The sequence below is a fragment of the Pongo pygmaeus genome, chromosome 6 (genome assembly GCF_028885625.2).
Source record: "Pongo pygmaeus isolate AG05252 chromosome 6, NHGRI_mPonPyg2-v2.0_pri, whole genome shotgun sequence".
NCBI classification, from domain to species: Eukaryota; Metazoa; Chordata; class Mammalia; order Primates; family Hominidae; genus Pongo; species Pongo pygmaeus.
Window position 1 is genome coordinate 138,102,550 of NC_072379.2, and position 23,802 is coordinate 138,126,351.

Here is a 23,802-nt window from a genome sequence, read left to right on the forward strand (position 1 = left end):
CCCCTGTATTAACTGGGTTCAGGAGTAAGACAGATAAATTAAGTCATCCAATCGACAAATATTTATTACAGTTCTCTATTGTGTGGAGGTGTATCTGAGGAAATAGGAAACTGTATTTTGGTGCACTCCTGCCTCCAAATCACAGAACTACAACTCCTTCAGCAGAAATTTTCTAAGCTTCCCGCACCAGCCAGAGACCAAGATTCTGCGGTGCACATAGTCAAGGGTTGCTATGGAGTCCAACGCGGCCCAAAACGGAAGTGGTCCCTGAAAATTTCTTTCCCAGAAAACTTGCATTTGAAAAACAATGCCATTCCAGTTCGCCTTTTCCTAAAGTAAACTCATAAATAGAGACAACCAAACTTTCGCTCTCAGCACAGAGAACGACTCTCTCCTCCCAAGAGGAACCTCTGCTCTTCCGCGGCAGAAGCTGCACGGAACCAAGAAGCCGCGGGTGCTGGTTCTCCAACGAGCATTTCTCCCGTACGTACCAGCCTCCCGGCGGGGTTGCCGTGGAGACAGAGCGTGCTGTGTGGATGCGGCGAAACGCTGAGGCACGGCCTTTGCTGTCTGGAGGGGACTCACAAGACCGACGTCAAGATGGTTAGTGGCTCTGAATAGTGAGGGAGTACTTTGAGTAGGTCCTGAGGCTGGCGATTAGAGATTCCCAGCACACTTCTGTGTAAAGCCTAGGTGTGTCCGCAGAGAGTAATCCCCAGCTCTCCCTGTGTTCCCACGGGGGACGGGGATGCAACTGTAAATGCCTCGATGCTTTCTTCCCTCCTGCTTCTCCGTTTACCCACGTCTAAACCACTCGTGGGATGGGAAGCAGAGGAAGGGAAAGCTGAGATGACAGAAGCTGTGCGAAAGCATCTCTAGCCAGAGAAGATAAAGTTGGGAGTAGCTGTTTGGTCCTTCCTAAGTATTGGGTGATGGCTCTTCTACTAGAATACCTGTTACAAAACGAGTTTGAATAGGCTTCCCTGGGGTTCGTTGTTAAGGATTTGACTTATAATTTTTTTTTTTTTTTTTTTTGAGATGGAGTCTCGCTTTGTCGCCCAGGTTGGAGTGCAGTGGCACGATCTCGGCTCACTGCAACCTCTGCCTCCAGGTTCAAGCGTTTCTTCTGCCTCAGCCTCCCGAGTAGCTGGGACTACAGGCACGTGCCACCACGCCCGGCTAATTTTTGTATTTTTAGTAGAGATGCGGTGTCACCATATTGACCAGGCTGGTCTCGAACTCCTGACCTCGTGATCCGCCGCCTTGGCCTCTCAAAGTGCTGGGATTACAGGCGTGAGCCACCGTGCCCGGCCTTGACTTATAAACTACAGAGCTGTCACTCTCAGTTTAAATCTGATAATCAGAATTGGACCATACAGCTGTCTTTGTTTCTTTTACAGATGCTTTCAAGGGCCAAACCTGCTGTAGGCAGAGGCGTACAGCACACTGACAAAAGAAAGAAGAAAGGTAGGAAGATTCCAAAACTAGAGGAGCTACTTTCAAAAAGAGATTTCACTGGAGCTATTACCCTGTTGGAGGTAATGCCCAAAGAACATTGCTTCTTAGCGTATGAATACCAGACTGTAGATGAATGCTTGGGTGAATGCTGGTTGCTATGCTGTTGAAATAGGTGGGTGCATTCTGGGGCTTCCTGTACAAATCCCCTGTAAACCTAGTCAGGCACAGATTCCAAATTCCAAGTTAACTATAAACCTGATAAAAAATGAACTAAAAAACTAAACTTGGCCGGTCGTGGTGGCTCACGCCTGTAATCCCAGCACTTTGGGAGGCGGAGGCGGGCAGATCACAAGGTCAAGAGATCGAGACCATCCTGGCCAACATGGTGAAACCCCGTCTCTATTAAAAATACAAAAATTAGCTGGGCGTGGTGGCACGTGCCTGTAGTCCCAGCTACTCGGGAGGCTGAGGCTGGAGAATCGCTTGAACCCAGGAGGCGGAGGTTGCAGTGAGCCAAGATCATGCCACTGCACTCCAGCCTGGCTACAAGGCGAGACTCCGTCTCAAAACAAACAGACAAACAAACAAACAAAAAACTTATATCTTGAGGGCCACTTTTGAGTATGTCTAGTTCACCAGTGGTGATTACAATCTAAAAATATGAAGGGACATTTAATACAATGTCATTTCACACATTGCTTATCCCAACCCTTGACCAATGTATGATTTTTTCCTATTATGTGTTCTAAAATTTTGATCAAATTTAAATAATTCTAACATGCTTATGGTTGAAAATATAGCCCCAGAAAATATTTCAAATCTCCATGGCAGTAGTTCTTACCTTTTAATATACATTGGAATTATCTAGGGTACTTAATAAGATATCGATTCCTGGGCTCCTGCTCTAGGTCTGCAGTGGTGCTCAGGAATCTGCATTTTAAGGTGAGTAGTCTAAGTGCTTCTGATGGAAATGGTCCCAGGAGACTATGCTTTGAAAAACTGCTTTGTGGGAAACACGTGTTATAGGAGGGTGAAGGGTTGCACCAAAGAATGAAGAGTTCTGACAGCATGGTCTGGTTGTGTTGTGCCACACTCATTTCTCTTAAAATGCTACTCCATCCATATTACTCTGAATCTACCATTAATAATTGTTATAATTAGGTTTACATATATTTCTCCATCTTCCACGAATAGTTCACTTTCTTTTTTTTTTCTTTTTTCTTTTTTTGAGATGGAGTTTCACTCTTGTCACCCAGGCTAGAGTGCAATGGCGCAATCTCAGCTCACTGCAACCTGCACCTCCCTGGTTCAAGCAATTCTCCTGCCTCAGCCTCCTGAGTAGCTGGGATTAGAAGCGCCTGCCACCATACCTGGCTAATATTTGTACTTTTAGTAGAGATGGGGTTTCACCATGTTGGCCAGGCTGGTCTCAAACTCCTGGCCTCAGGTGACCCACCTGCCTTGGCCTCCCAAAGTGCTGGGATTACAGGCGTGGGCCACCGCGCCCGGCCTAGTTTGCCTTCTTACTAAGTGCTCTGGTATTGAGCGTGTTGTTTAGCTTTTTGGGCATCAGCTTTCTCATCTTTACAGTGGGAGAGTTGGCATGGAAGAAGCTTCTAGTTCTGTGAATCAGTGGACTGAGTGCTATATATGTATCTATTTTTGTCAGTCTGTTTTCCTCTTTTTTCTCTAAGACAATGACCACATTTTCCTTATTGCATAACGCCAGGTTGCCTTTATTTTATTTTATTTTTGAGACAGGGTCTCATTCTGTCACCCAGGCTGGAATGCAGTGGCGTGATGGTGGCCCACTGCAGCCTCAACCTCCCAGGGCTCACACAAGTTTCCCACCTCAGCCTCCCAAGTAGCTGAGACTACAGGCACGTGCCACTATGCCTGGCTAATTTTTGTTTGAGAGAGAGAGAGAGAGAGAGAGAGAGAGAGAGAGAGAGTGTGTGTGTGTGTGTGTGTGTGTGTGCGCTAATTTTTGAGAGAGAGAGAGAGAGAGAGAGAGAGAGAGTGTGTGTGTGTGTGTGTGTGTGTGTGTGTGTGTGTGTGTGTGTGTAGACAGAGGTCTCACCATGTTGCCCAGGCTGGTCTTGAACTCCTGGGCTCCAGGGATCCTCCTGCTTCTGGCCTCCCAAAATGCTGGGATTACAGGGCCAGACTGCCTTTAAATTGGCAGGGAGGCTCTGCTCTTTGCTCACATTCTTAGGTCGTTAGTTGGAGTACCCTGCTGCATGGGAATGGAAACTGCTATGGTTTGGGGTAAGGAAGTCTCATGTGCTTTCCTGGAGCTCCAGGGAATTCAGGGAGACCTCACAGGAGAATTTCTCTAGAATTAAGGCACGATACTCAAATTCATAGCATTTGGGATGAGGAGGATTTCTAATGTTGTAGAGTTAGCTATAGGAGTAAATTCTTAGCCCAGACAAGAAAATATCAAAGAGATGTCTTCATCTTGTAATGACTGAGGCACCTGAAGTTCTATAGTGATGCTCCGTAAATATGTGTTGGCTCACTATTTGATTTATCACCCTGTAGAGTGAAAAAAAAAATCTTATCTTACCATGGAAATTCAGAATTCTCTGTCAAGGTCTCAGTCTTTTCCTCCAAAATAAGGCTTTTCTTTTGTTGGCTGAGGAATTAATAAATATTTGTTCACACTGGACATAAGTGAGGCCAAGTCTTCTAAACATCCTTAACTCTTGTAGGCCTGGTAAGCTAGCCTGCTCAAGGGTAGTAGAAAGATTTAATGGCTTGTCCTCAGTGAAAGGTTACAACCTATTAGTAAATATATGCATGTGTTAATGCAACAGGACTCAAGTGGGAGGTTAAATGCAGTAGAGCACAGAGGGTGACAACACGGGCTTTGGAGTCAGGCATTTCTTTAAGTCCCTGCCAGCACACATACTGGCCGTGTGGCCTTGAGTTCATGGTTCAGCCTCTCTAACCTTCAGTTATTTGGCTCTAAATATTTTACATAATTCTCTTCCTTATATATCACCCAGAATTGTTAGGCAACTCAAATGCTTTCTGGAGTATAATGTCAGTAAATACAGAAAGCCAAATATGAAATCCTTGAAAATATAAATTTCTGTGACAATTAGAAGATACTTGTCCTGTGGGTACAGGTTTAATTAAACCTCATATTGTCATGCTTCTAATAATTAGATTGCCTGTTGTTCGTCAGTAACCCAACATAGCATTTTTTTTTAAACAGAGAGTTTACTATTCAAAATTTTCATGTTTTTTAAATACATTTTTAACCTGAAGTTCAAACGTCATGTTGGGGAAGAAGAAGAGGATACTAATTTGTGGATTGGATATTGTGCCTTTCACCTGGGTGACTACAAGAGAGCTCTGGAGGTTAGTGTAAAAAAATTTTTTTCCTAACAGAACTGTGTTTAAAATGTTATTAAACTTTATATTATAATAATACATGTTCATGGTAAAATTCAAACAATGCAGAAGGAAACAAAAAGAAGTTACCTATTTGCATTCCTCAATTATACTTGTTAATGAAGGTAACCACTAACTTTTTAAAAATTTATGGCTTCAGTAATCGTCTAATGTTAATATGTTCCATTACAGTAGTTCCCCCTTGTCTATGGTTTGCTTCCCGAGGTCAATCTGAGTTAGCCAAGGTCAATCTCAGTCTAAAAATAGGTGAGTACAGTATAATAAGATATTTTCAGAGAGAGAGAGCAAAAGAGACCACATCCTCATAACTTTTATTACCATATAGTGTTATAGTTCTATTATCCATTATTGGTGTTAATCTCTTATTGTGCCTAACTTATAAATTAAACTTTATCATAGGTGTGTATGTAGAGGAAAAAAACAATATATATAGGATTCAGTACTATCCAAGATTTCAGGCATCTACTAGGGATCTTTAAACATATCCCCTGTGGGTAAAGGAGGGCTACTGTATATGTACATGTATCTTGTGTACGTTTTACTTTTACATGCATACTAATGAGATTGAACAACATGTTGGTATTAGCATTTATTAAGTCAATCTTCAGAACAGGGAAATTAAGCCATTTTGATAAAAACTTTCATGAGTCTTCTCTCAAGAGAATTTCACTTTTCCTTTGCTTGGTTATTTTTAGACATAGGAATGATTATATTTACATTTTTACAAGTAGAATTGTTTTGGGGAAATTGTTCTTCTTGGTCACTGTAAACCCTACCCATCTACAATAATTAATCAATGGGATTATGGATTTACTTTCTTTTTTTTTGAGACGGAGTCTTGCTCTGTCGCCCAGGCTGGAATGCAGTGGCACGGTCTTGGCTCACTGCAACCTCCGCCTCCCAGGTTCAAGCAATTCCCCTGCCTCAGCCCCCCGAGTAGCTGGGACTACAGGCATGCGCCACCATGCCCGGCTAATTTTTTTGTGTGTTTTAGTAGAGATGGAGTTTCACCATGTTGGCCAGCATGGTCTCGATCTCCTGACCTCGTGATCTGCCCACCTCGGCCTCCCAAAGTGCTGGGATTACAGGCGTGAGCCACTGCGCCCAGCCACATTTCCTACATATTCTCATTCCTAAGATGTAATCTAAGCAAATTTGAAGAACCTTCATAACTAAAATGAAAATATTCAAGGACAGGTAATGAGGAGGCGAGATGAAGAACAAAGGAACAAAGTTGGTGAAGGAAAAGGGAAGATGTGAAAAGGACAGAATAGAGGCTGGTAGTATTGTAAAAGGCATGGGAGGATAGAAAGAACAACCCACTTGTAGTAAGAAGATGAAATAAAGGCACCTGGGAAAGACCGATAAAAAGTGAGAGTATATGGAAAATGTCGTTAACAAAGTGAGTCTTAGAAAGTGTCCTTGGCAGGAAAAGCAAAACATTTTAAAAATATGAAGGCCCCCTCAATGCCAAAAAGGCCAGAAAACAATTAAAATGAAATTAAACTTGTAGTGTATTAAAGCCATCAGATTTTAAGTTAACTGAACGTGTGAATTTCTTAAAGGGTATCTTGTATGTCTTTTTAAGTTAGCAGAAATAAAATATTTCAGTTACTTTTTGTTTCTATTGTTTGTTAGTCCCTATCAGTATTAATTGGGGGACAAAAACCACAAGTATAAGATTATATGGATAATAGCCTTGCAGATGTAGGACTGAGCTTTAGCTTCAGTATTTAACCTTTTCAGGATAGACTAATTGCAGAGCATGTAGGATTCCCTAAATGTGAAGTTGCTTAATCTCAGTATGAAATCCTTCCATTATGGAAGAATGGCCCATCAATTGCTTTGCTGCCAAAACGAGATCACTGCTTACTATATATTTCAGGAATACGAAAATGCTACAAAAGAGGAAAATTGTAATTCTGAAGTCTGGGTGAACCTAGCTTGCACCTACTTCTTTCTTGGGATGTATAAACAAGCTGAAGCAGCTGGATTTAAAGGTAACGGGGCTCTTATATCTGATATTCTTCATTCATAGTTAAGAGTTGTTTTGAAGATTTTAAAACTTAATGTATTCCTTTTTCTCTTGAGAAAAAAAATTGATATTAGAAAGCTAAAAAAATAGCTTTAGTCCTCAAAGAATATTGGATTTGAGTAACTATGTTTAAAGAGAGAGTTAGTGCTACACCCCACCAGGCTACAGCCAAAAAACAGAAGGACAAAAGAAGAAAAAGGGCCAGGTGTCTTTCTTAGGCCCCATCGCAGGAGGATTGGTATGCTGTTGGTGGTAGTTAGGTAAGTTTTGTTCAAGCTTTTATGGCTGTGGACTTTATGGCTGCTTTTCCTGTTTCTAAGTGAGAAACCCAGCAATTTCAGTTTGAAGAATCCAGAAATCATCCCTTCTGCTTTCTTACGTATGATATTCATCTCAGGGCAATTGTACTCAAATTTAAAAATAAGAATAAAAGGGAAACATGGTAGAAAAAGTTAAAGATGGCTGGGCGCGGTGGCTCACACCTGTAATCCCAGCACTTTGGGAGGCCAAGGTGGGCAGATCACCTGAGGTCAGGAGTTCGAGACCAGCCTGACCAACATGGAGAAACCCCATCTCTACTAAAAATACAAAAATACAAAAATATGAAAGGTGGTGCATGCCTGTAATCCCAGCTACTCGGGAGGCTGAGGCAGGAGAATCACTTGAACCCGGGAGGCAGAGGTTGCAGTGAGCCCAGATCGTGCCATTGCACTCTAGCCTGGGCAACAAGAGTGAAACTCCACCTCAAAAAAAAAAAAAAAAGTTAGTTAAAGTATGAACCAAATTAAGTTCAAGGAAATGCAGAGAAAGTGGGCACTGTAATGTTTGATAGGGAAGAATGTATTCGAGGTAGAATTAATTTATACATATGAAGAATTTCAGCCCAAATTCATGGCAAACATGGAACTTGAAGACTTTTTTATTTTTTTAAAAAGACAGAGTCAGCCGGGCGCAGTGGTTCACACCTGTAATCCCAGCACCTTGAGAGGCCAAGGCAGGCAGATCACGAGGTCAGGAGATCGAGACCATCCTGGCTAACACGGTGAAACCCCGTCTCTACTAAAAATACAAAAAAATTAGCTGGGCGTGGTGGTGGGCGCCTGTAGTCCCAGCTACTCAGGAGGCTGAGGCAGGAGAATGGCGTGAACCCGGGAGGCGGAGCTTGCAGTGAGCCGAGATTGCGCCACTGCACTCCAACCTGGGCGACAGAACAAGACTCCGAAAAAAAAAGACAGGGTCTCACTATGTTGCCCAAGCTGGAGTACAGTGGCTATTCATAGGTGTGAGCATAGCATGCTATAGCTTCAAACTCCTGGGTTCAAGCCATCCTCCAGCCCCAGCCTCCTGAGTAGCTGAGACTACAGACACACCCGCCACCACGCCCAGCAAAGCCTTTCTTGATTTGTACCCAAATTATTTCATATGCACTCCTGTAGTTTTTCCTAATTTAGTTATAAGGTCCTTTATATTACTTACTTTATCTTATATTTGTAGGCTTTATCTGTTCTAAGAACAGTGTTAGACACATATAAGGTGATCGTGGTAGCTATCTTTATTTCCATATTTTTTTTTCTTTCTTATACATTGAAGTATGACTTTTTCTGTAAAAGAGATAGAATCGGGTCTCCAGAATCAGAAAGTTTTCCAAGAGTGCAAAGGAGATTTGGAACTTAAAAGCTGTTAACATTTTTGCTTGACTGCCTGTTTCAGTATGGCACATAATTATGCTAGAAAATCTCTGGAATAGAGACTGGGCTAGTATTTAGGAAAATATGACAGTATAATTGTGGAAAAGGAGATATCAGAAGGAATTAACAAAGAATACTGGGACTAAGAGGTGAATGAGAGTGGATTCATACACACATTGAGATGACCATGGGTGTCTCTTACCACTGTTTGGTTTGGTATATGAACAACACAGAGGTGGGCTGCTACTGTAACCATGTGTGTGGAGTGTTGCGTTGTGGATCACCGTAATAGGATCAGGTAGAACAAGCAGTGGAGAAGAGCAGAATCTTAGCACATTTCTCCTCTAGTTCTTGATGCTGTTTTTGCTACTGCAGGTGGAGACCAGACTCAAACAGTATGTATTCTAGCAGAGACATATTAGGATCAGATAAGTAAGGTTTGGGAAGATTCATGCGAGTCTCATTTCATTCCTACAAGGGACTGCTAGACTGTTGAGTTCTTTAATAAGCAGCTTGGATCTTTTTTCAGCTTCAAAAAGCCGACTCCAAAACCGCCTCCTCTTCCACTTGGCTCACAAGGTATTTATGTTCTCATTTCACATTTTTTTGTTTTAAAAATATTTTTATTTTTCTTCCTTCTTGTTACTAACACTAGTGAGAGATACTTAATTAGAAATTCTTGTTAATGGTTTTCTAGAACAAGTGGAATATAATTGTTAATTGTATAGAGGAGAAATTGATATTTTCTCCTCTATCAATGTTCTTTACCCGCTGAATTTATTCAGAGATGTTAGGTTTTATTTCTCCTTAAGCAACAGTCATATAAGAAGTTTAGACTGGGCATGGTGGCTCACGCCTGTAATCCCAGCACTTTGGGAGGCTGAAGCCGGCAGATCATCTGAAGTCAGGAGTTCGAGACCAGCTTGGCCAACATGGTGAAACCGTGTGTCTACTAAAAATACAAAAAAAATTAGCTGGGCTTGGTGGCGCATGCCTTTAATCCCAGCTACTGGGGAGGCTGAGGGAGGAGAATCACTTGAACACAGGAGGCGGGGGTTGCAGTGAGCCGAGATCGTGCCACTGCACTTCAGTCTGGGCGACAGAGTGAGACTCTGTCTCAAAAAAAAAAAAAAGTTTAGTTTGTGTCAGCTATCCTATTATCTCTTAGGAAACAGACTCAGAGTCACCTTGTCCTGACTCCTAGAAATAAATATACACTTTTCAGAATGGCTGTATGGTAATAATTTTGATAATGATAAAATTATTTTTTAAATAATTTTTCAAATTTAAAATTTTAAATAATTGTTTAATTTATTTAAAAAAATTGTTTTATAGCATTCCACCAAATGCATCATATGTGCCATTATTTATTCAACGTTTCCTAGTTATTTGACTTTTAGATTATTTATAATTTTAAAAATTTATAAAAATGTCATTCTGAACATCCTAGAAATGGACATACCTATTGGGTATGAGCAACTTTAAAGCTTTTAATTGATATTGCTAAGTTGTTTTACAGAAAGTTTAATCATCCACAGGCATTATATGAAAATAATTATTTTTGGTACATTTAGAAATTCCACATCGTAGTTGTCACTTTGTCTCTTTCTCTTTTTAGTTCTGCTTTACATGTTTTTCAGACTCTGTCATTAAGTGCATGTAAACTTAGAATTGCTAGTAGACTGTCCAGCAATAATGTCTTCCTAGTAGACTGAAACATATATTGTCATGAAATATCTCTCATCTCTAAAAAATTTCTCTTTGTCATATTTGTAAGCTATACTAGCTCTTCTGGGTAGCATTTGCCTATTATATCTCTCATCTATCCTTTTACTTTCTACCTTTCTATGTCCTTAAATTTAAGGTGACTCTTATAAACAGCATATAAATGAGTTTTGTGGGTTTTAAAATCCAGTTAAAATCTTTATTAAAAAAAAACCCCTAGTATATAATCCATTTACTTAATGTATTTACAAATACGGTTAGCTTCACAACTGCCATCCTGTTATTAGTTCTCTATTTGCCCTGCTGGTCCATGTGGTCTATGTTCCTTTTTCTCTCCTTTCTTGTCTTTTTTTGGATTGATTTTTAAAACTATATATTTATCCTCAATTTGCTTGCTAGTTATGTACATTCTGAATATTATTTCAGCAGTTACCATATCATGTGTATTTTGTATATTAAAAAGTTTGATATTGATTAGTACTTTTACCAATTTCTAGAAAAATTAAAGGAACTTAGATCATTTAAACTCATTTACTCTCCATCTTATGTGCAAATTTGAAATATATTTTAAGTGTCTATGTTTCTAATCCCATAAGACTGTTTTATTACTGTTTTATGCAGTTAATATTCATTTATAATTAGCCATATTTATCCTTTCCATTGCTCTTCATTTCTTCTTGCATGTTTGTGCTCCTATCTAAAATCATTTTCCATTTGAGGAATTTCCTTTAATATTTCCTTTAGTGGTGATGAATTCTCTCAGTTTTTGTCTAAACATATTTTTATTTGACTATCTTTTTTAAAGGATTTTTTTCTCAGTGTAGAGTTCTAGGTAGGTAATTATTTTTGCTTCTCATTTTGAAGATGTTGCTTTATTGCTTCCTAGGTCCTTGTCTCTACTGAGATGTTAGCCATCAGTCTTATTGTTGCTCCTATGAAGATTTTTTTTCTGATCATGTTTAAGATTTATACATTGGTTTTTGTTATTAGCACTTTTCCCATAATATTCCCAGATACGGTTTTCTTTGTATTACACTACATCAGGTTCGTAGTGCTTGTTCGAGGTCTTTTCTTTTTTTAATTAAAAAAATCCTTGGTCATTGTTACTTCAAATTTTGCCTCTGCTCTATACTCTCTTCTTTCCTTCTAGGCTCCCAGTAATATGTACGTATGTAGACCTTTTATTTGTATCACATGTAAACACTTTGTCACATTTTCTGTATATTTCTTGCAGAAATTTATTTTACTAATCATCGTTCTTCAGCTGTGTCTAACCAGCTATTCCATTTATCTATTTCGTTCTTAATTTCAGTTATTGTATTTATTTTTAGAATTTACGTTTTATTACTTTTTAAATTTCTAATTTCCAGTTAAAATTTCCTAATTTTTAATTTAATTTCTTAAATATATTGATAACAGTTATTTTTAAAGTCCATGTCTAGTAATTCCAATAGTATATCTCTGGACAGCTGTTTCCTGGTTTTCAGTCAAATGTTCTTATCTCCTGGTTTGCTTGGCAATATTGTGTTTAATGCTGGCTATTGTATATTAAAATATATAGAGATAATTTGAGTCTCTGGATGCTTTTGTCTTCTTCCAGAGAGGATTTAGAATTTACTTTTACTTCTGGCAGGCACATAGAAAAGGGGCAAATCAACTGATACCTGTCAGAGATTGCAACAATTTAAAGCTGGTCTATTTCCATTTTACCTCTGTTTCTAGAGTAGCTTTCCAGGGGTCCCAAATGATAGCTTGGTGGGCCCCGATCTCTATTTTTTTGTCCATTAATCCCATAAGACTTCTTGAAGCTCTGCTTAGTTTTCAGCAACTCAGCCATCAATTGAGAATTGATAGGTACCATTAGAGAAAAAATGATACTAAATATCAGAATCACTTCATTGCACTTTTGTTCTGCTTGGGATCTTGGTATCTCAAGTCTTCACTCACTTGGTAGCTCTCTGAACCCTTCACATAGATTTTTTTTGTTTGTTTTTTTGAGTGAGGATTTCACTCCCTGTCACCCAGGCCGGAGTGCAATGGCGCCATCTCAGCTCACTGTAACCTCTGCCTCCCAGGCTTGAGCAATCCTTGTGCCTCAGCCTCCCAAGTAGCTGAGATTATAAGTGTGCGCCGCCATGCCCGGCTAATTTTTGTAGAGACAGGGTTTTACCATGTTGCCCAGGCTGATCTCAAACTCCTGAGTTCAAGTGATCTGCTCACCTCAGCCTCTCAAAGTGCTGGGATTACAGGCATGAGCCACTGCCCTGGCCCCTTTTACACAGATTTTTCAGTAGTTTTTAAGATTTTCTAGATGTTCTTGGTGGGAGCACTGCATACTACAAGCTACCCTAATATTATTAGTAGTGAAAGTCTTTGATTGAATTTAAAGAAATATATTTTATTGTGTTTTTCTTCTGATTACAAAAATAATACATGTTCATCATAGTACTTTTAGGAAATAGCAAATTACATACACACAAAAATCAAGATTTCCTGTAAGACTGCCACTTAGAGCTAACACTGTAATATTTTACTCTCTTTTCTTCCAGTCTTTAAAAAATTTGTATTTTTATGTGTGTATATATATGTATATTTATATTGCCAAATTTGGGTCATAGTATATATTCTGTTTTATAACCAGGCTTTTCACTTAAAAGTGTATCATGAACATTTTTCCATGTAACTAGATAGTCTACAGAAGACAATTCTTTACAAAATTTTTAAGCTAATAAGTCATTCTCTGTAACAGGCAGGAGTGAGCAATCTACATATTAAGGGTCACTGTCAAAAATATATCTGTTCTGCCCCATATATAAGCAAAAGACAACTAATATTTGCGGCAGCCGTCTAACAAAATAAGCATTACAAGGTTGGAATAGAATTCTGACAATCTCAAACAACAACAATGTATAGTAACTGAAAAAAGGATGAAAAATGTAGAGGAGGAAATTAAAAATTAAATACACTAGGTTACATGATGAGAAATACATTTTGATTCCCTATTGTCTACCAAGAAGAACGAGATATGAAAGAACACATTGGCTGGGCACAGTGGTTCACGCCTGTAATCCCAGCACTTTGGGAGGCTGAGGTGGGCAGATCACAAGGTCAGGAAGTCTGGCCAACATGGTGAAACCCCATCTCTACTAAAGATACAAAAAATTAGCTGGGCGTGGTGGCACGTGCCTGTAATCCCAGGAACTTGGGAGGCTGAGGCTGGAGAATTGCTTGAACCTGGGAGGCAGAGGTTGCAGTGAGCCGAGATCGTGCCATTGCACTCCAGCCTGGGGGAAAGGGCAAGACTCCGTTTCAAAAAAAAAAAAAAAAAAAGAAAGAACAGATTAAAAATTAAAAATGTTACCAGGTAATAGTAAAGAGAATAGACAGAAAAAAAAAGGAAAGGGAGAAAATATAAAGAAAACGAAAAGATAAGGGGAGGGGTCAAATAATATTAACTGTAACCTAAGGGCTTTCCATTGTCGTTGTCAAGCTATGCCTCCAGAGGCTATTTCCATTCTTTCTTTGCAGGGGAAATGAAGTAGAAGACAAAGAACCTAAGGAAAATAGGAAGAAGAGAGAGACACAATGGCTAAAGAAGGAAGATTAAAATCTCTATCACATAGATATTGTTTTCTCTAACAACACTAATATGAATCTTTACATGTCTTTTCCACTCTCACAATTTTAGTTTAATGATGAGAAAAAATTGATGAGCTTTCATCAAAATCTTCAGGATGTCACAGAAGATCAACTCAGTTTGGCCTCAATCCACTATATGCGATCTCACTACCAAGAAGCTATAGATATATATAAGCGAATACTGCTAGATAACAGGTCTGTGTCCTTTTATGCCTACTCTACATATTCTTTCATTTTGTTAGTTTCTTCTGTACCTAGTTTGAGAATCTAGCGTCCTCTGGATCTAGTACCACTATGTGTTCAAATCTATTTAGGTGATAATTTGGTGAGATTAAGAATTAGATATTGTCTAAATCAGGCTTTCTCTACCTTTTTTTGCATTGTCACCCTTCTAAAAGACTTATTCCCCCAATTGCCCTCCCATGAAATTTTAATATACTGATAGATGTATATTAATATATATCCATTTATGTACTATATGTGTAACTGTGCTTTACATATAAAATGAGTGTGATTTTTTTCATTCTCCCATTAAGAACCAATTTTTCCCCTTTCGGGGTGATATTGATATTGCCTCGGTTGAAATGTATGGTCTAGATGTATCAAACTTAGTATTATAGTTACATCGTAGGTAACTTGCTGACAAAATTAGATACAAACCATTCTTAAGAATTTACATTCCAGCTTTATCACTAAACACTTGGCCTCTCTCTCCCTTCCTAAAAATATCTCATCCCCCTTCCTTCCATCCTCTTTTGCATTACCTTCTTAGTCTCCCACCTGCTTCCATTTCCAGCCATCAAGCCTACATGTCTTGTCTGTTGGTCTTCTGTGTGGAGTGTGCTTGTGTTTATGTTCAATTATTGCATATATTAGTTTTTCAGTATGAACAGCATGAACTTTCCCTTCTCTAGTTGTCATCTTTCACTCTACTTATATCAAAACACCCAAATATTGCAATGCAAAAAAAAAAAAAAATTATACTGCTCATATCTTGCCCGCTTTCTTCACAAGGCAGGTTCATGAACTGTCCTCTTTGCCTTGTCCATTTGAGCTTTGTAATTTGACATTTCCATGAAGTAGACTTAAATGGTTAACTCTAATTCTTTCATCTAATAGGGAATACCTTGCCCTCAATGTTTATGTGGCCCTCTGCTACTACAAGTTGGATTACTATGATGTGTCTCAAGAAGTTTTGGCTGTTTACCTTCAGCAAATTCCTGATAGTACCATCGCACTCAATCTTAAAGCCTGTAATCATTTTCGCCTTTACAATGGCAGAGCAGCTGAGGTATTGATGGAAGTGTGTTTTTAATGTACTTCATTCCAATTTGAATTACTTTATACTTTGCAAGTTATTCATGAAACTCTGTTATCTGTAACTCTTGATTAATATCCCTTTGTCATTGCCAGTGTGATTCTATAAGAACCTAATTATATGTTTATCAGGTATTCTAAAAAGAATGTTGACTTCTGAATTCTCTGTGTTATGTCCATTAAATTGTAGATGATTTTACTGAGATGCCCTACATTTAAAACCAAATGCTTATGTTTAAAACCAAATGCTTCTGGCCGGGCACTGTGGCTCAGCACTTTGGGAGGCCGCGGCGGACAGATCACTTGAGGCCAGGAGTTTGAGACCAGCTTAGCCAACATGGCCCCATCTCTACTAAAAATACAAAAAATTAGCTGGGTGTTGTGGCGCATGCCTGTAATCCCAGCTACTGGGGGGTTGGGGGGCAGGCGGAGGTTTCAGTGAGCCGAGATTGAGCCACTGCACTCCAGCCTAGGCGACAGAGCGAGACTCTGTCTCAAAAAAACCCAAAAACCAAAAAACAAATGCTTCAGCTTCTCCCTCTAAAATATGTGTGTGGTTCTGTGATTGAATGTCACCAACATACATCCAGTAAACCACATTAGAAACCTGGCATATCTGCGCTGGGCACGGTGGCTCACGCCTGTAATCCCAGCACTTTGGGAGGCTGAGGCAGGCGGATCACAAGGTCAGGAGATCGAGACCATCCTGGCTAACATGGTGAAACTCCGTCTCTACTAAAAACACAAAAAATTAGCCAGGCATGGTGGCAGGCGCCTGTAGTCCCAGCTACTCGGGAGGCTGAGGCAAGAGAATGGTGTGAACTCGGGAGGCGGAGCTTGCAGTGAGCCGAGATGATGCCACTGCACTCCAGCCTGGGCGACAGAGTGAGACTCCATCTAAAAAAAAAAAAAAAAAAAAAAGAAACCTGGCATATCTGTTGGCTCTCTTCTTCATCTCCATGTAATCATCCCTTAGTTCCTATCAGCTATACATCCTAGGTATCTCTTTTATCTATCCCTTCTTCTCCTTGGCTACGATTCTAATTCAGGAGTTTCTCACCTCTTATTTTGGACCTTTAAATAGTGTTCCTGCCTTTAGTCAGTCTTGTTATCTTCAGTCCAACCACTGAATTTGTTCCACATGCCATACTCTCTTACCACCATAGCTTTGTGTGCAACATTCTCACTCCTGGAATGACTTGCTTCTTTCTCTGCTTGGTACACGTCAACAAAGGTTAGCCCAAGAGGCAAAAATGGTGGACATTTTATAAATACTTAGAAATGGGCTAACTTGTAGGCACCATGCAGAATACTTTAAATCCATTATTTAATTTCCCTGACAAGCCTGTGGTTAGAGGCTGTTGTAGTTCTCGTTTTATAGGAAACCGAGAAAACAGGAGACCATAGATTATTACCTCCTTTTGTTTCATTTAACTTGTTTTAAATAACATATAACTTTACTAACATTTTAATAACATAATTTTAACATATACACATATATAACATATATAATATATAGATATACATACATAGATATAGAATAGAGAATATGTTCTACACTATATCTATATACAAATGTATGGATATAAATAGATCATTCAACATGATTATTACTTTAGTTGATGTCAGAAGCCACCAAAATTTACATGTAAAATTTCTGCATATGTCAAACTTTAAAAATCCTACCCTTGCCCTCCAAATTGAACTGCTTAGTATACACTTGAGCACATAGTATATACTTAAATAAAATACATTCTTGGGATAATAGTCATTTCAACTAAAGAGTCCCCCAAGTCTGCCTAATTGGCTTGTTTCCAGCATCAGCAGTTTAGTAAGAGACTGAATTAGCAATTTGGTATCTTTAGAGTTTTCACCCATTAGTAAGAACAAATAAATGAAATACATTCTTGCCTTTCTACCTAGAGTCAGTCTTGGGGAAATTTACCAATTTTGGTGTATGGTCCAATTTATTAAATGTTTACATTTTGTTTGTATATGTCTTTTCCATAGTCTAGTATGGTTACTCAATATCCTATCTATAATATACACCTAGAATTATCCAAGTTAGGACATCAGAGTGTACTTCTAACCTCAAAAGGCAAGCTTTTTCCTTTGAAATTGTGTCAATGTAGTTTATATATTGATTTTATAATGTACTCCAGCAATAGAAGGCTATGTCAAATGTACCAGAAGAACCTTTTTTTGGTAGCAATAAGATAGAGTTTATGTTTAATTATTATAATTTTAATAAACTATTTAAATTCAGGCATTCTTCTAACTTGTATAATGGGGTCTGTATTACATTATTTAGTCTCTCACAAACACCAATAGCATCCTGCTTTTCTAAAGTAAACAGGAAATAATTTGTAATGATTGGCTTAATTCTTAAACTACTTTGAGTAACTTGTTCAGGCTTACACAACTAACATGACAAGTGGCAAATTCAGATCTCAAACTTTTGTCTATCTGACTCCAACAAAGACTTAACCACTAAAATGTCCTGCAATATACGCACACAAAATGTCTCCATTCTGCTTATTATTTGTCAGTTGCCTAATTATCTTCAATCTAAACAAGCTCATTGATGGTTGAGACTGTGTCTTTTGACATTTGTGTCCCAGGACTGGACACAATGCTTGCACAAAGTTGATGCCAACTGCTTATTTGTTGAATGAGAAATTAAAAGTATAACTGACAAATTAAGGAGAATCACATTTAAAGAAGGAGGAGATACAAAAGGTCAGTAGAAATGAAGACTGAGAAAAGGCCATTTTAATTAGGGATTCCTACATTGCCTTATCTGATTCGGATATCGTTATTATTGGAGCTTGAAGCTAGGTTGCAGGGAGATCAGGAGTGAGTGAGGAACAGCTCAGACTGGGAGTTCTCATAAAGGGTATGGCAGAAGGGATGGCAAGCAGATGATGAAAAAATAGAAACATTGAATGTAAGATGCTGGTTTAAAAAAATAAAATAAAAAGCCATTTCCGGCTAGGCACGGTGGCTCACGCCTGTAATCCCAGAACTTTGGGAGGCCAAGGTGGGTGGATCACCTGAGGTCAGGAGTTCGAGACCAGCCTGACCAACATGATGAAACCCCATCTCTACTAAAAATACAAAATTAGCTGCTCATGGTGGCACATGCCTGTAATCCCAGCTACTCGGGAGGCTGAGGCAGGAGAATTGCTTGAACCTGGGAGGCAGAGGTTGCAGTGAGCTGAGATTGTGCCACTACATTCCAGCCTGGGCACCAAGAGCGAGACTCCATCTCAAAAAGAAAAAAAGAAACCATTTCCTAGCTCAAGATTATATTTTCTGCTATTCTCTTTTTAAAAAATTTATCTACTTATTTATTTAGATACAGTGTCTCACTGTGTCACCAAGGCTGTGCAGTAGCACAATCATAGCTCATTGCAGCCTCAAACTCCTGGGGTCAAGTGATCCTTTTGCCTCAGCCTCCCAAGTAGTTGGAACTACAGACATGCGCCACCATGCCTGGCTAATTTTAAAATTTTCTGTAGAGATGGGGTCTTGCTATGTTGCCCAGGCTGGTCTCAAACTTCTGGCCTCAACTAATGCTTCCATCTTGGGCACCCAAAGCTCTGGAATTACAGGCATGAGCCACTGTGCCCAGTCACTTCTGATATTATCTTCTAATAGCCTGTTTTTCTTTTTAAGCACACATTTTCTGTAATTACATTATATTTTAAAGGATTAAGTTCTCCAGTTAAAAGACAAAGATTAGTAAATTAGAAAAGACAAAACCCTAATATATATTTTAAATAGAAAAGAAAATTTGAACATAAAGGATATGTTTCACGTGAAATATTTCTTACATGGTTTCTAACATTGGTGTTATGTTTTTAGAAAGGTCACTTTCATTCTAATGTAGATATGATGACCTACATCTTTAATTTATAATTTTATTTATATATGGCTTTATTGAGATATAATTAACATATCATACAATTCACCCTTTTAAAGTGTACAACTGGTTTTTTAGTATAGTCACAGCTTAAGTGCAACCATCACCACAGTCAATCTTAGGACATTTCATTATCTCAAAAAGAAATGTTGGCCAGGCACAATGTCTCATGCCTGTAATCCTAGCACTTTGGGAGGCCGAGGCGGGTGGATTGCCTGAGCTCAGGAGTTCGAGACCAGCCTGGGCAACACAGTGAAACCCCGACTCTACTAAAATACAAAAAATTAGCGGGGCGTGGCCACGTGCGCCTGTAGTCCCAGCTCCTTGGGAGGCTGAGGCAGGAGAATCGCTTGAACCCGGGAGGCAGAGGTTGCAATGAGCCGAGATTGCGCCACTGCATTCCAGCCTGGGCAACGGAGCAAGACTCCGTCTCCAGAAAAAAAAAAAAAAAAAAAGAAATGGCCGGGCGCGGTGGCTCACACCTGTAATCCCAGCACTTTGGAAGTCCGAGGCAGGCGGATCACAAGGTCGGGAGTTAGAGACCAGCCTGGCCAACATGGTGAAACCCTGTCTCTACTAAAAATATAAAAATTAGCCGGGCATGGTGGCGCATGCCTGTCATCCCAGCTACTCAGGAAGTTGAGGCATGAGAATCACTTGAATCTGGGAGGTGGACGTCGCAGTGAGCTGAGATTGCACCAATGCACTCCAGCCTGGGTGACCGATACTCCGTCTCAAAAAAAAAAAAAAAGTCATACCCTTCAGCTATCAACGCCTATTGCCCCATTCTCCCAGCCCTGAGCAACCACTAATGTACTTTGTCTTTATATATTTGCCTGCTCTGGATATTTCATATATATGTGGAATCATATAATATTTGGTCTTTATGATCGGCACCTTTTATTTAGCATAGTGTTTACAAGGTTCATCATGTTGTAGCATCTATCAGTATTTTATTCATTTTTATGACCAAATAATATTTCGTTTTATGAATATACCTCTTTTAGTTTTTTCCATTCATCAGTTGATAGACACTTGTGTTGTTTCCACCTTTTGCCTATTATGAATGCTGCTTCTATAAACATTATACTTTTTGTGTAAGTTTTTGTTTGTATGTATGTTTTCAGTTCTCTCAGGTTTATACCTACGAGTGGAATCACAGGGTCATATGGTAACTCTATATTTAATTGTCTGGGGAACTGCCAGACTGTTCCAAAGAAACGGCACCATTTTACATTCCCATCAGCAGTATATAAGCGTTTTGATTTCTTTGCGTTCTTGCCAACAGTTGTTATCATCTGACTTTTTGACTCTAGCCATTCTAGTGGTGTGAAGTGGAATCTTGTGGTTTCTATTTGCATTTCCCTGATGACTAATGATGTTGAGCATTGTTTCATGTGCTTATTGGTCATTTGCATATCTTTTTTGTAGAAATGTTTATTTAAGTTCTTTGCCCATTTTTTAAATAAGTTATTTGTCTTTTTATTATTGAGTTTCACATGTTCTTATATATTCTAGGTTCAGTCCCTTATCAGATACACAAATTGCAAATGCTTTCTCCTATCCTATAGATTGTCTTTTCATTTTCTTAATAGTATTTTTTTTGAAGCACGAAAGTTTTTAATTTTGATGAAGTCAAAGTTATCCTTTTTTTTTTTTTTTTTTTTTTTGCCTTTTGTTGCTTGTGCTTTTGGTGTTGTATCTAAGATTCCATTGCCAAGTCCAGAGTCATGAAGATTTGCCCCTGTGTTTTCCACTAAGAGTTTTATAATCTTAGCTTTTAGGTCTCTGATCCATTTTGAATTAACATTTGTAAATGGCCTGAGGTAAAAGTCCAGCTTTATTCTTTTGCATGTAAATATCCAGTTATTCCAGCACCATTTGTTGAAGAGACTATTCTTTCACCCTTTGAATGGTCTTGGCACTCTTGTTGAAAATCAGTTTACCATAGACAAATGGATTCATTTCTTCTGGACTCAATTCTCTTCCATTGGTCTATGTGTGTATCCTTACATTAATACCACACTATCTTCCTTACTTGTAGCAAGTTTTGAAATCAGGAAGTATGCGGCCTCCTAATTTGTTGTTTCCTATATTGTTTTGGTTACTCTGATCTCTTGCAATTCAATATGAATTTTAGAATCAGCTTATCAATTCCTACAGAGAACCCAGATTGGATTCTGATAGGGATTGCATTAAAGATCAGTTTTGGGATTAATGCTATCTTAATAACATTAAGTCTTTAAATCCATTCACATGGAATGTTTTTCCATTTATTTAGGTGTTTTTAAATTTCTTTCAGCAATATTTGGTGGTTTTTATGGGGCAAGTTTTACATTTCTTTTGTTAAATTTATTACTAAGTACTTTATTATTTTTGATGCTATTGTAAATTAACTTGTTCCCTTAATTTCATTTTTGAATTGTTCATTGCAAGAGAATAGAAGTACTACTGATTTTTGTATTGATTGTATCCTGAAACCTTGCTGAACTCATTTGTTAGCTTTCTTGCAGATTTTGGGGAGGATTTTCTATATATAAGATTACGTTTGTGAATCAGGATAGTTTTACTACTACCTTTCCAGTCTGGACACCTCTTCTTCCTTTTTCTTGTCTAATTGACCTGGCTAGAACCTTCAGTACAATGTTGAATAGAAGTGCTGAGAGCAGATATCCTTGTCTTGTTCCCAGTCGTAGGTGGAAAGCATCCAATATTTCACCGTTAAAAATGATGTTTGTTGTGGGTTTTTTGTAAATGTTCTTTCTCAGATGGGGGAACTTCCAAATGTTTTTATCATGAAAGGATGTTAATGGGTCTGCTTTTTCTGTTAGCTATGGAGATGATCATTTAGTTTTTGGGTTTTATTCTATTGATATGGTATATTAATTGATTTTTGAATGTTAAACCACCCTTGTATTCCTGGAATAAATCTCACTTGGTCATCGTGAATAATCTTTTTAATACATTACAGGATTCCATTTGCTAAGAATTTTTTGGAGGATTTTGTGTCCATATTCAAAAACGGTATTGGTCATTTTCTTCTCTTGTAATTTTTTTTTGGTTTTGGTATCGGGGTAATACTAGCCACACAGTATAAGGGGAAAAGTTCTGTCTTCTTCTGTATTTTGAAAGAGCTTGTGAAGAACTGGTATTAACTCTTCTTTAAGTGGTATAATTTTAAGCAGTGAAGCCATCTTGGCCTGGGCTTTTTATTTCATTGTAGTTTTTAAATCATTAATCCAATTTATTTAGGGATTGCATTGACTCTAAAGATCAGTTTGGGGGTTAATGCTATCTTAATGACATTAAGTCTTTCAATCTGTGCACATCCATCCATGTTGTATGTCTATTAATAGTATTTCTTCTTGAGTCAGTTCTGATAGTTTATGTCTTTCTAGGAATTTGTTCCTTTCACTTAAATTATCTAATATATTGGCCTATAATTGTTCACAGTATTCCTCTGTAATCCTTTTTATTTCTCTAAGGTCAGTAGTATTGCCTTCTTTCATTTCTGATTCTAGTAAATTGAGTTCGTTGTTTTTTTCTTGGTCAGTCTACCTACAAGTTTTCTTAATCTTTTCAAGGAACCAGCTTCTGGTTTCACTGATTTTCTCCATTCTCTTGTCTGTTTAATTGATTTCTGCTCTAATCTTTATTTTTCCCTTCCTCTGTTTGCTTTATGTTTAGTTTTCTCTTTTTTTTACAGTTAGGTTATTAATTTGTGGTCTTTCTTATTTTCTTTTTTAAATATAGGCATTTACAACTATAAAATTTCCTCTAAGAACTGTTTTAACTTCATCCCATAAGTTTTGTTATATTATATCTTTCTTTCATTTATCTCAAAGTATTTTCTAATTTTGTTTTTGGTTTCTTTGGCCCATTTGTTATTTAGGATATGTTGTTTATTTACTGATTTTCTTTTATATTTAAGTCCATATTCTACATGGAATTGATTTTTGTGTAGACTGTGAGGCAGAGGTCAAATTTTATCTTTTTGCCATAAGAATAACTCATTGTTTCAGACCATTTATTGAAAAGATCAGTCTTTTCCTACTATTCCACCACCTTTGAAAAATAATTCCAGTGTTTAGATATGTCTGCTTCTGAACTCTGTATTCTGTTGATCCATTTGTGTATCCTTGCCCTCAATACCATACGTATGAATTCTAAAACAAGCCTGCCAAATCCAAACACAAAAACAAACCTGTCAGGATTTTAATTGTGTTGCTTTGAATCCATGGATGAGTTGGGAGATAATTGATAGTTTTAAATTAAGTCTTTAAAACCATGAATATGGTATCTTTCTCCATTTATTTAGATCTTTAATTTCTTTTTTTTTTTTTTTTGAGACGAAATTTTGCTCTTGTTGCCCAGGCTGGAGTGCAGTGGCATGATCTTGGCTCACTGCAACCTCCACCTCCTGGGTTCCAGCGATTCTCCTGCCTCAGCCTCCTGAGTAGCTGGGATTACAGGCGTCCGCCACCACATCCAGCTAATCTTTGGATTTTTAGTAGAGATGGGGTTTTACCATGTAGGCCAGGCTGGTCTTGAACTCCTGACCTCAGGTGATCCACCCGCCTGGGCCTCCCAAA

General features: G+C 38.3%; 1 protein-coding gene across 3 annotated transcripts in view; it reads left to right on the top strand.

Moving 5' to 3' along the window:
- The first annotated feature begins 478 nt into the window (after nt 1-478).
- IFT56 (intraflagellar transport 56) overlaps nt 479-23,802 on the top strand; it is a 56,661-nt gene continuing 33,337 nt past the window's right edge. For 2 of the 3 annotated variants that reach the window (XM_054496764.2, XM_054496765.2), the window contains exons 1-7: nt 479-603; nt 1,401-1,538; nt 4,735-4,827; nt 6,767-6,881; nt 9,134-9,183; nt 14,018-14,163; nt 15,088-15,259. In XM_054496764.2, coding sequence (XP_054352739.1) covers nt 601-603; nt 1,401-1,538; nt 4,735-4,827; nt 6,767-6,881; nt 9,134-9,183; nt 14,018-14,163; nt 15,088-15,259 — 717 coding nt within the window. In that variant the 5' untranslated portion in view covers nt 479-600. The remainder of the gene's footprint in view (nt 604-1,400; nt 1,539-4,734; nt 4,828-6,766; nt 6,882-9,133; nt 9,184-14,017; nt 14,164-15,087; nt 15,260-23,802) is intronic. The other variant, XM_054496766.2, reaches the window with a different exon arrangement.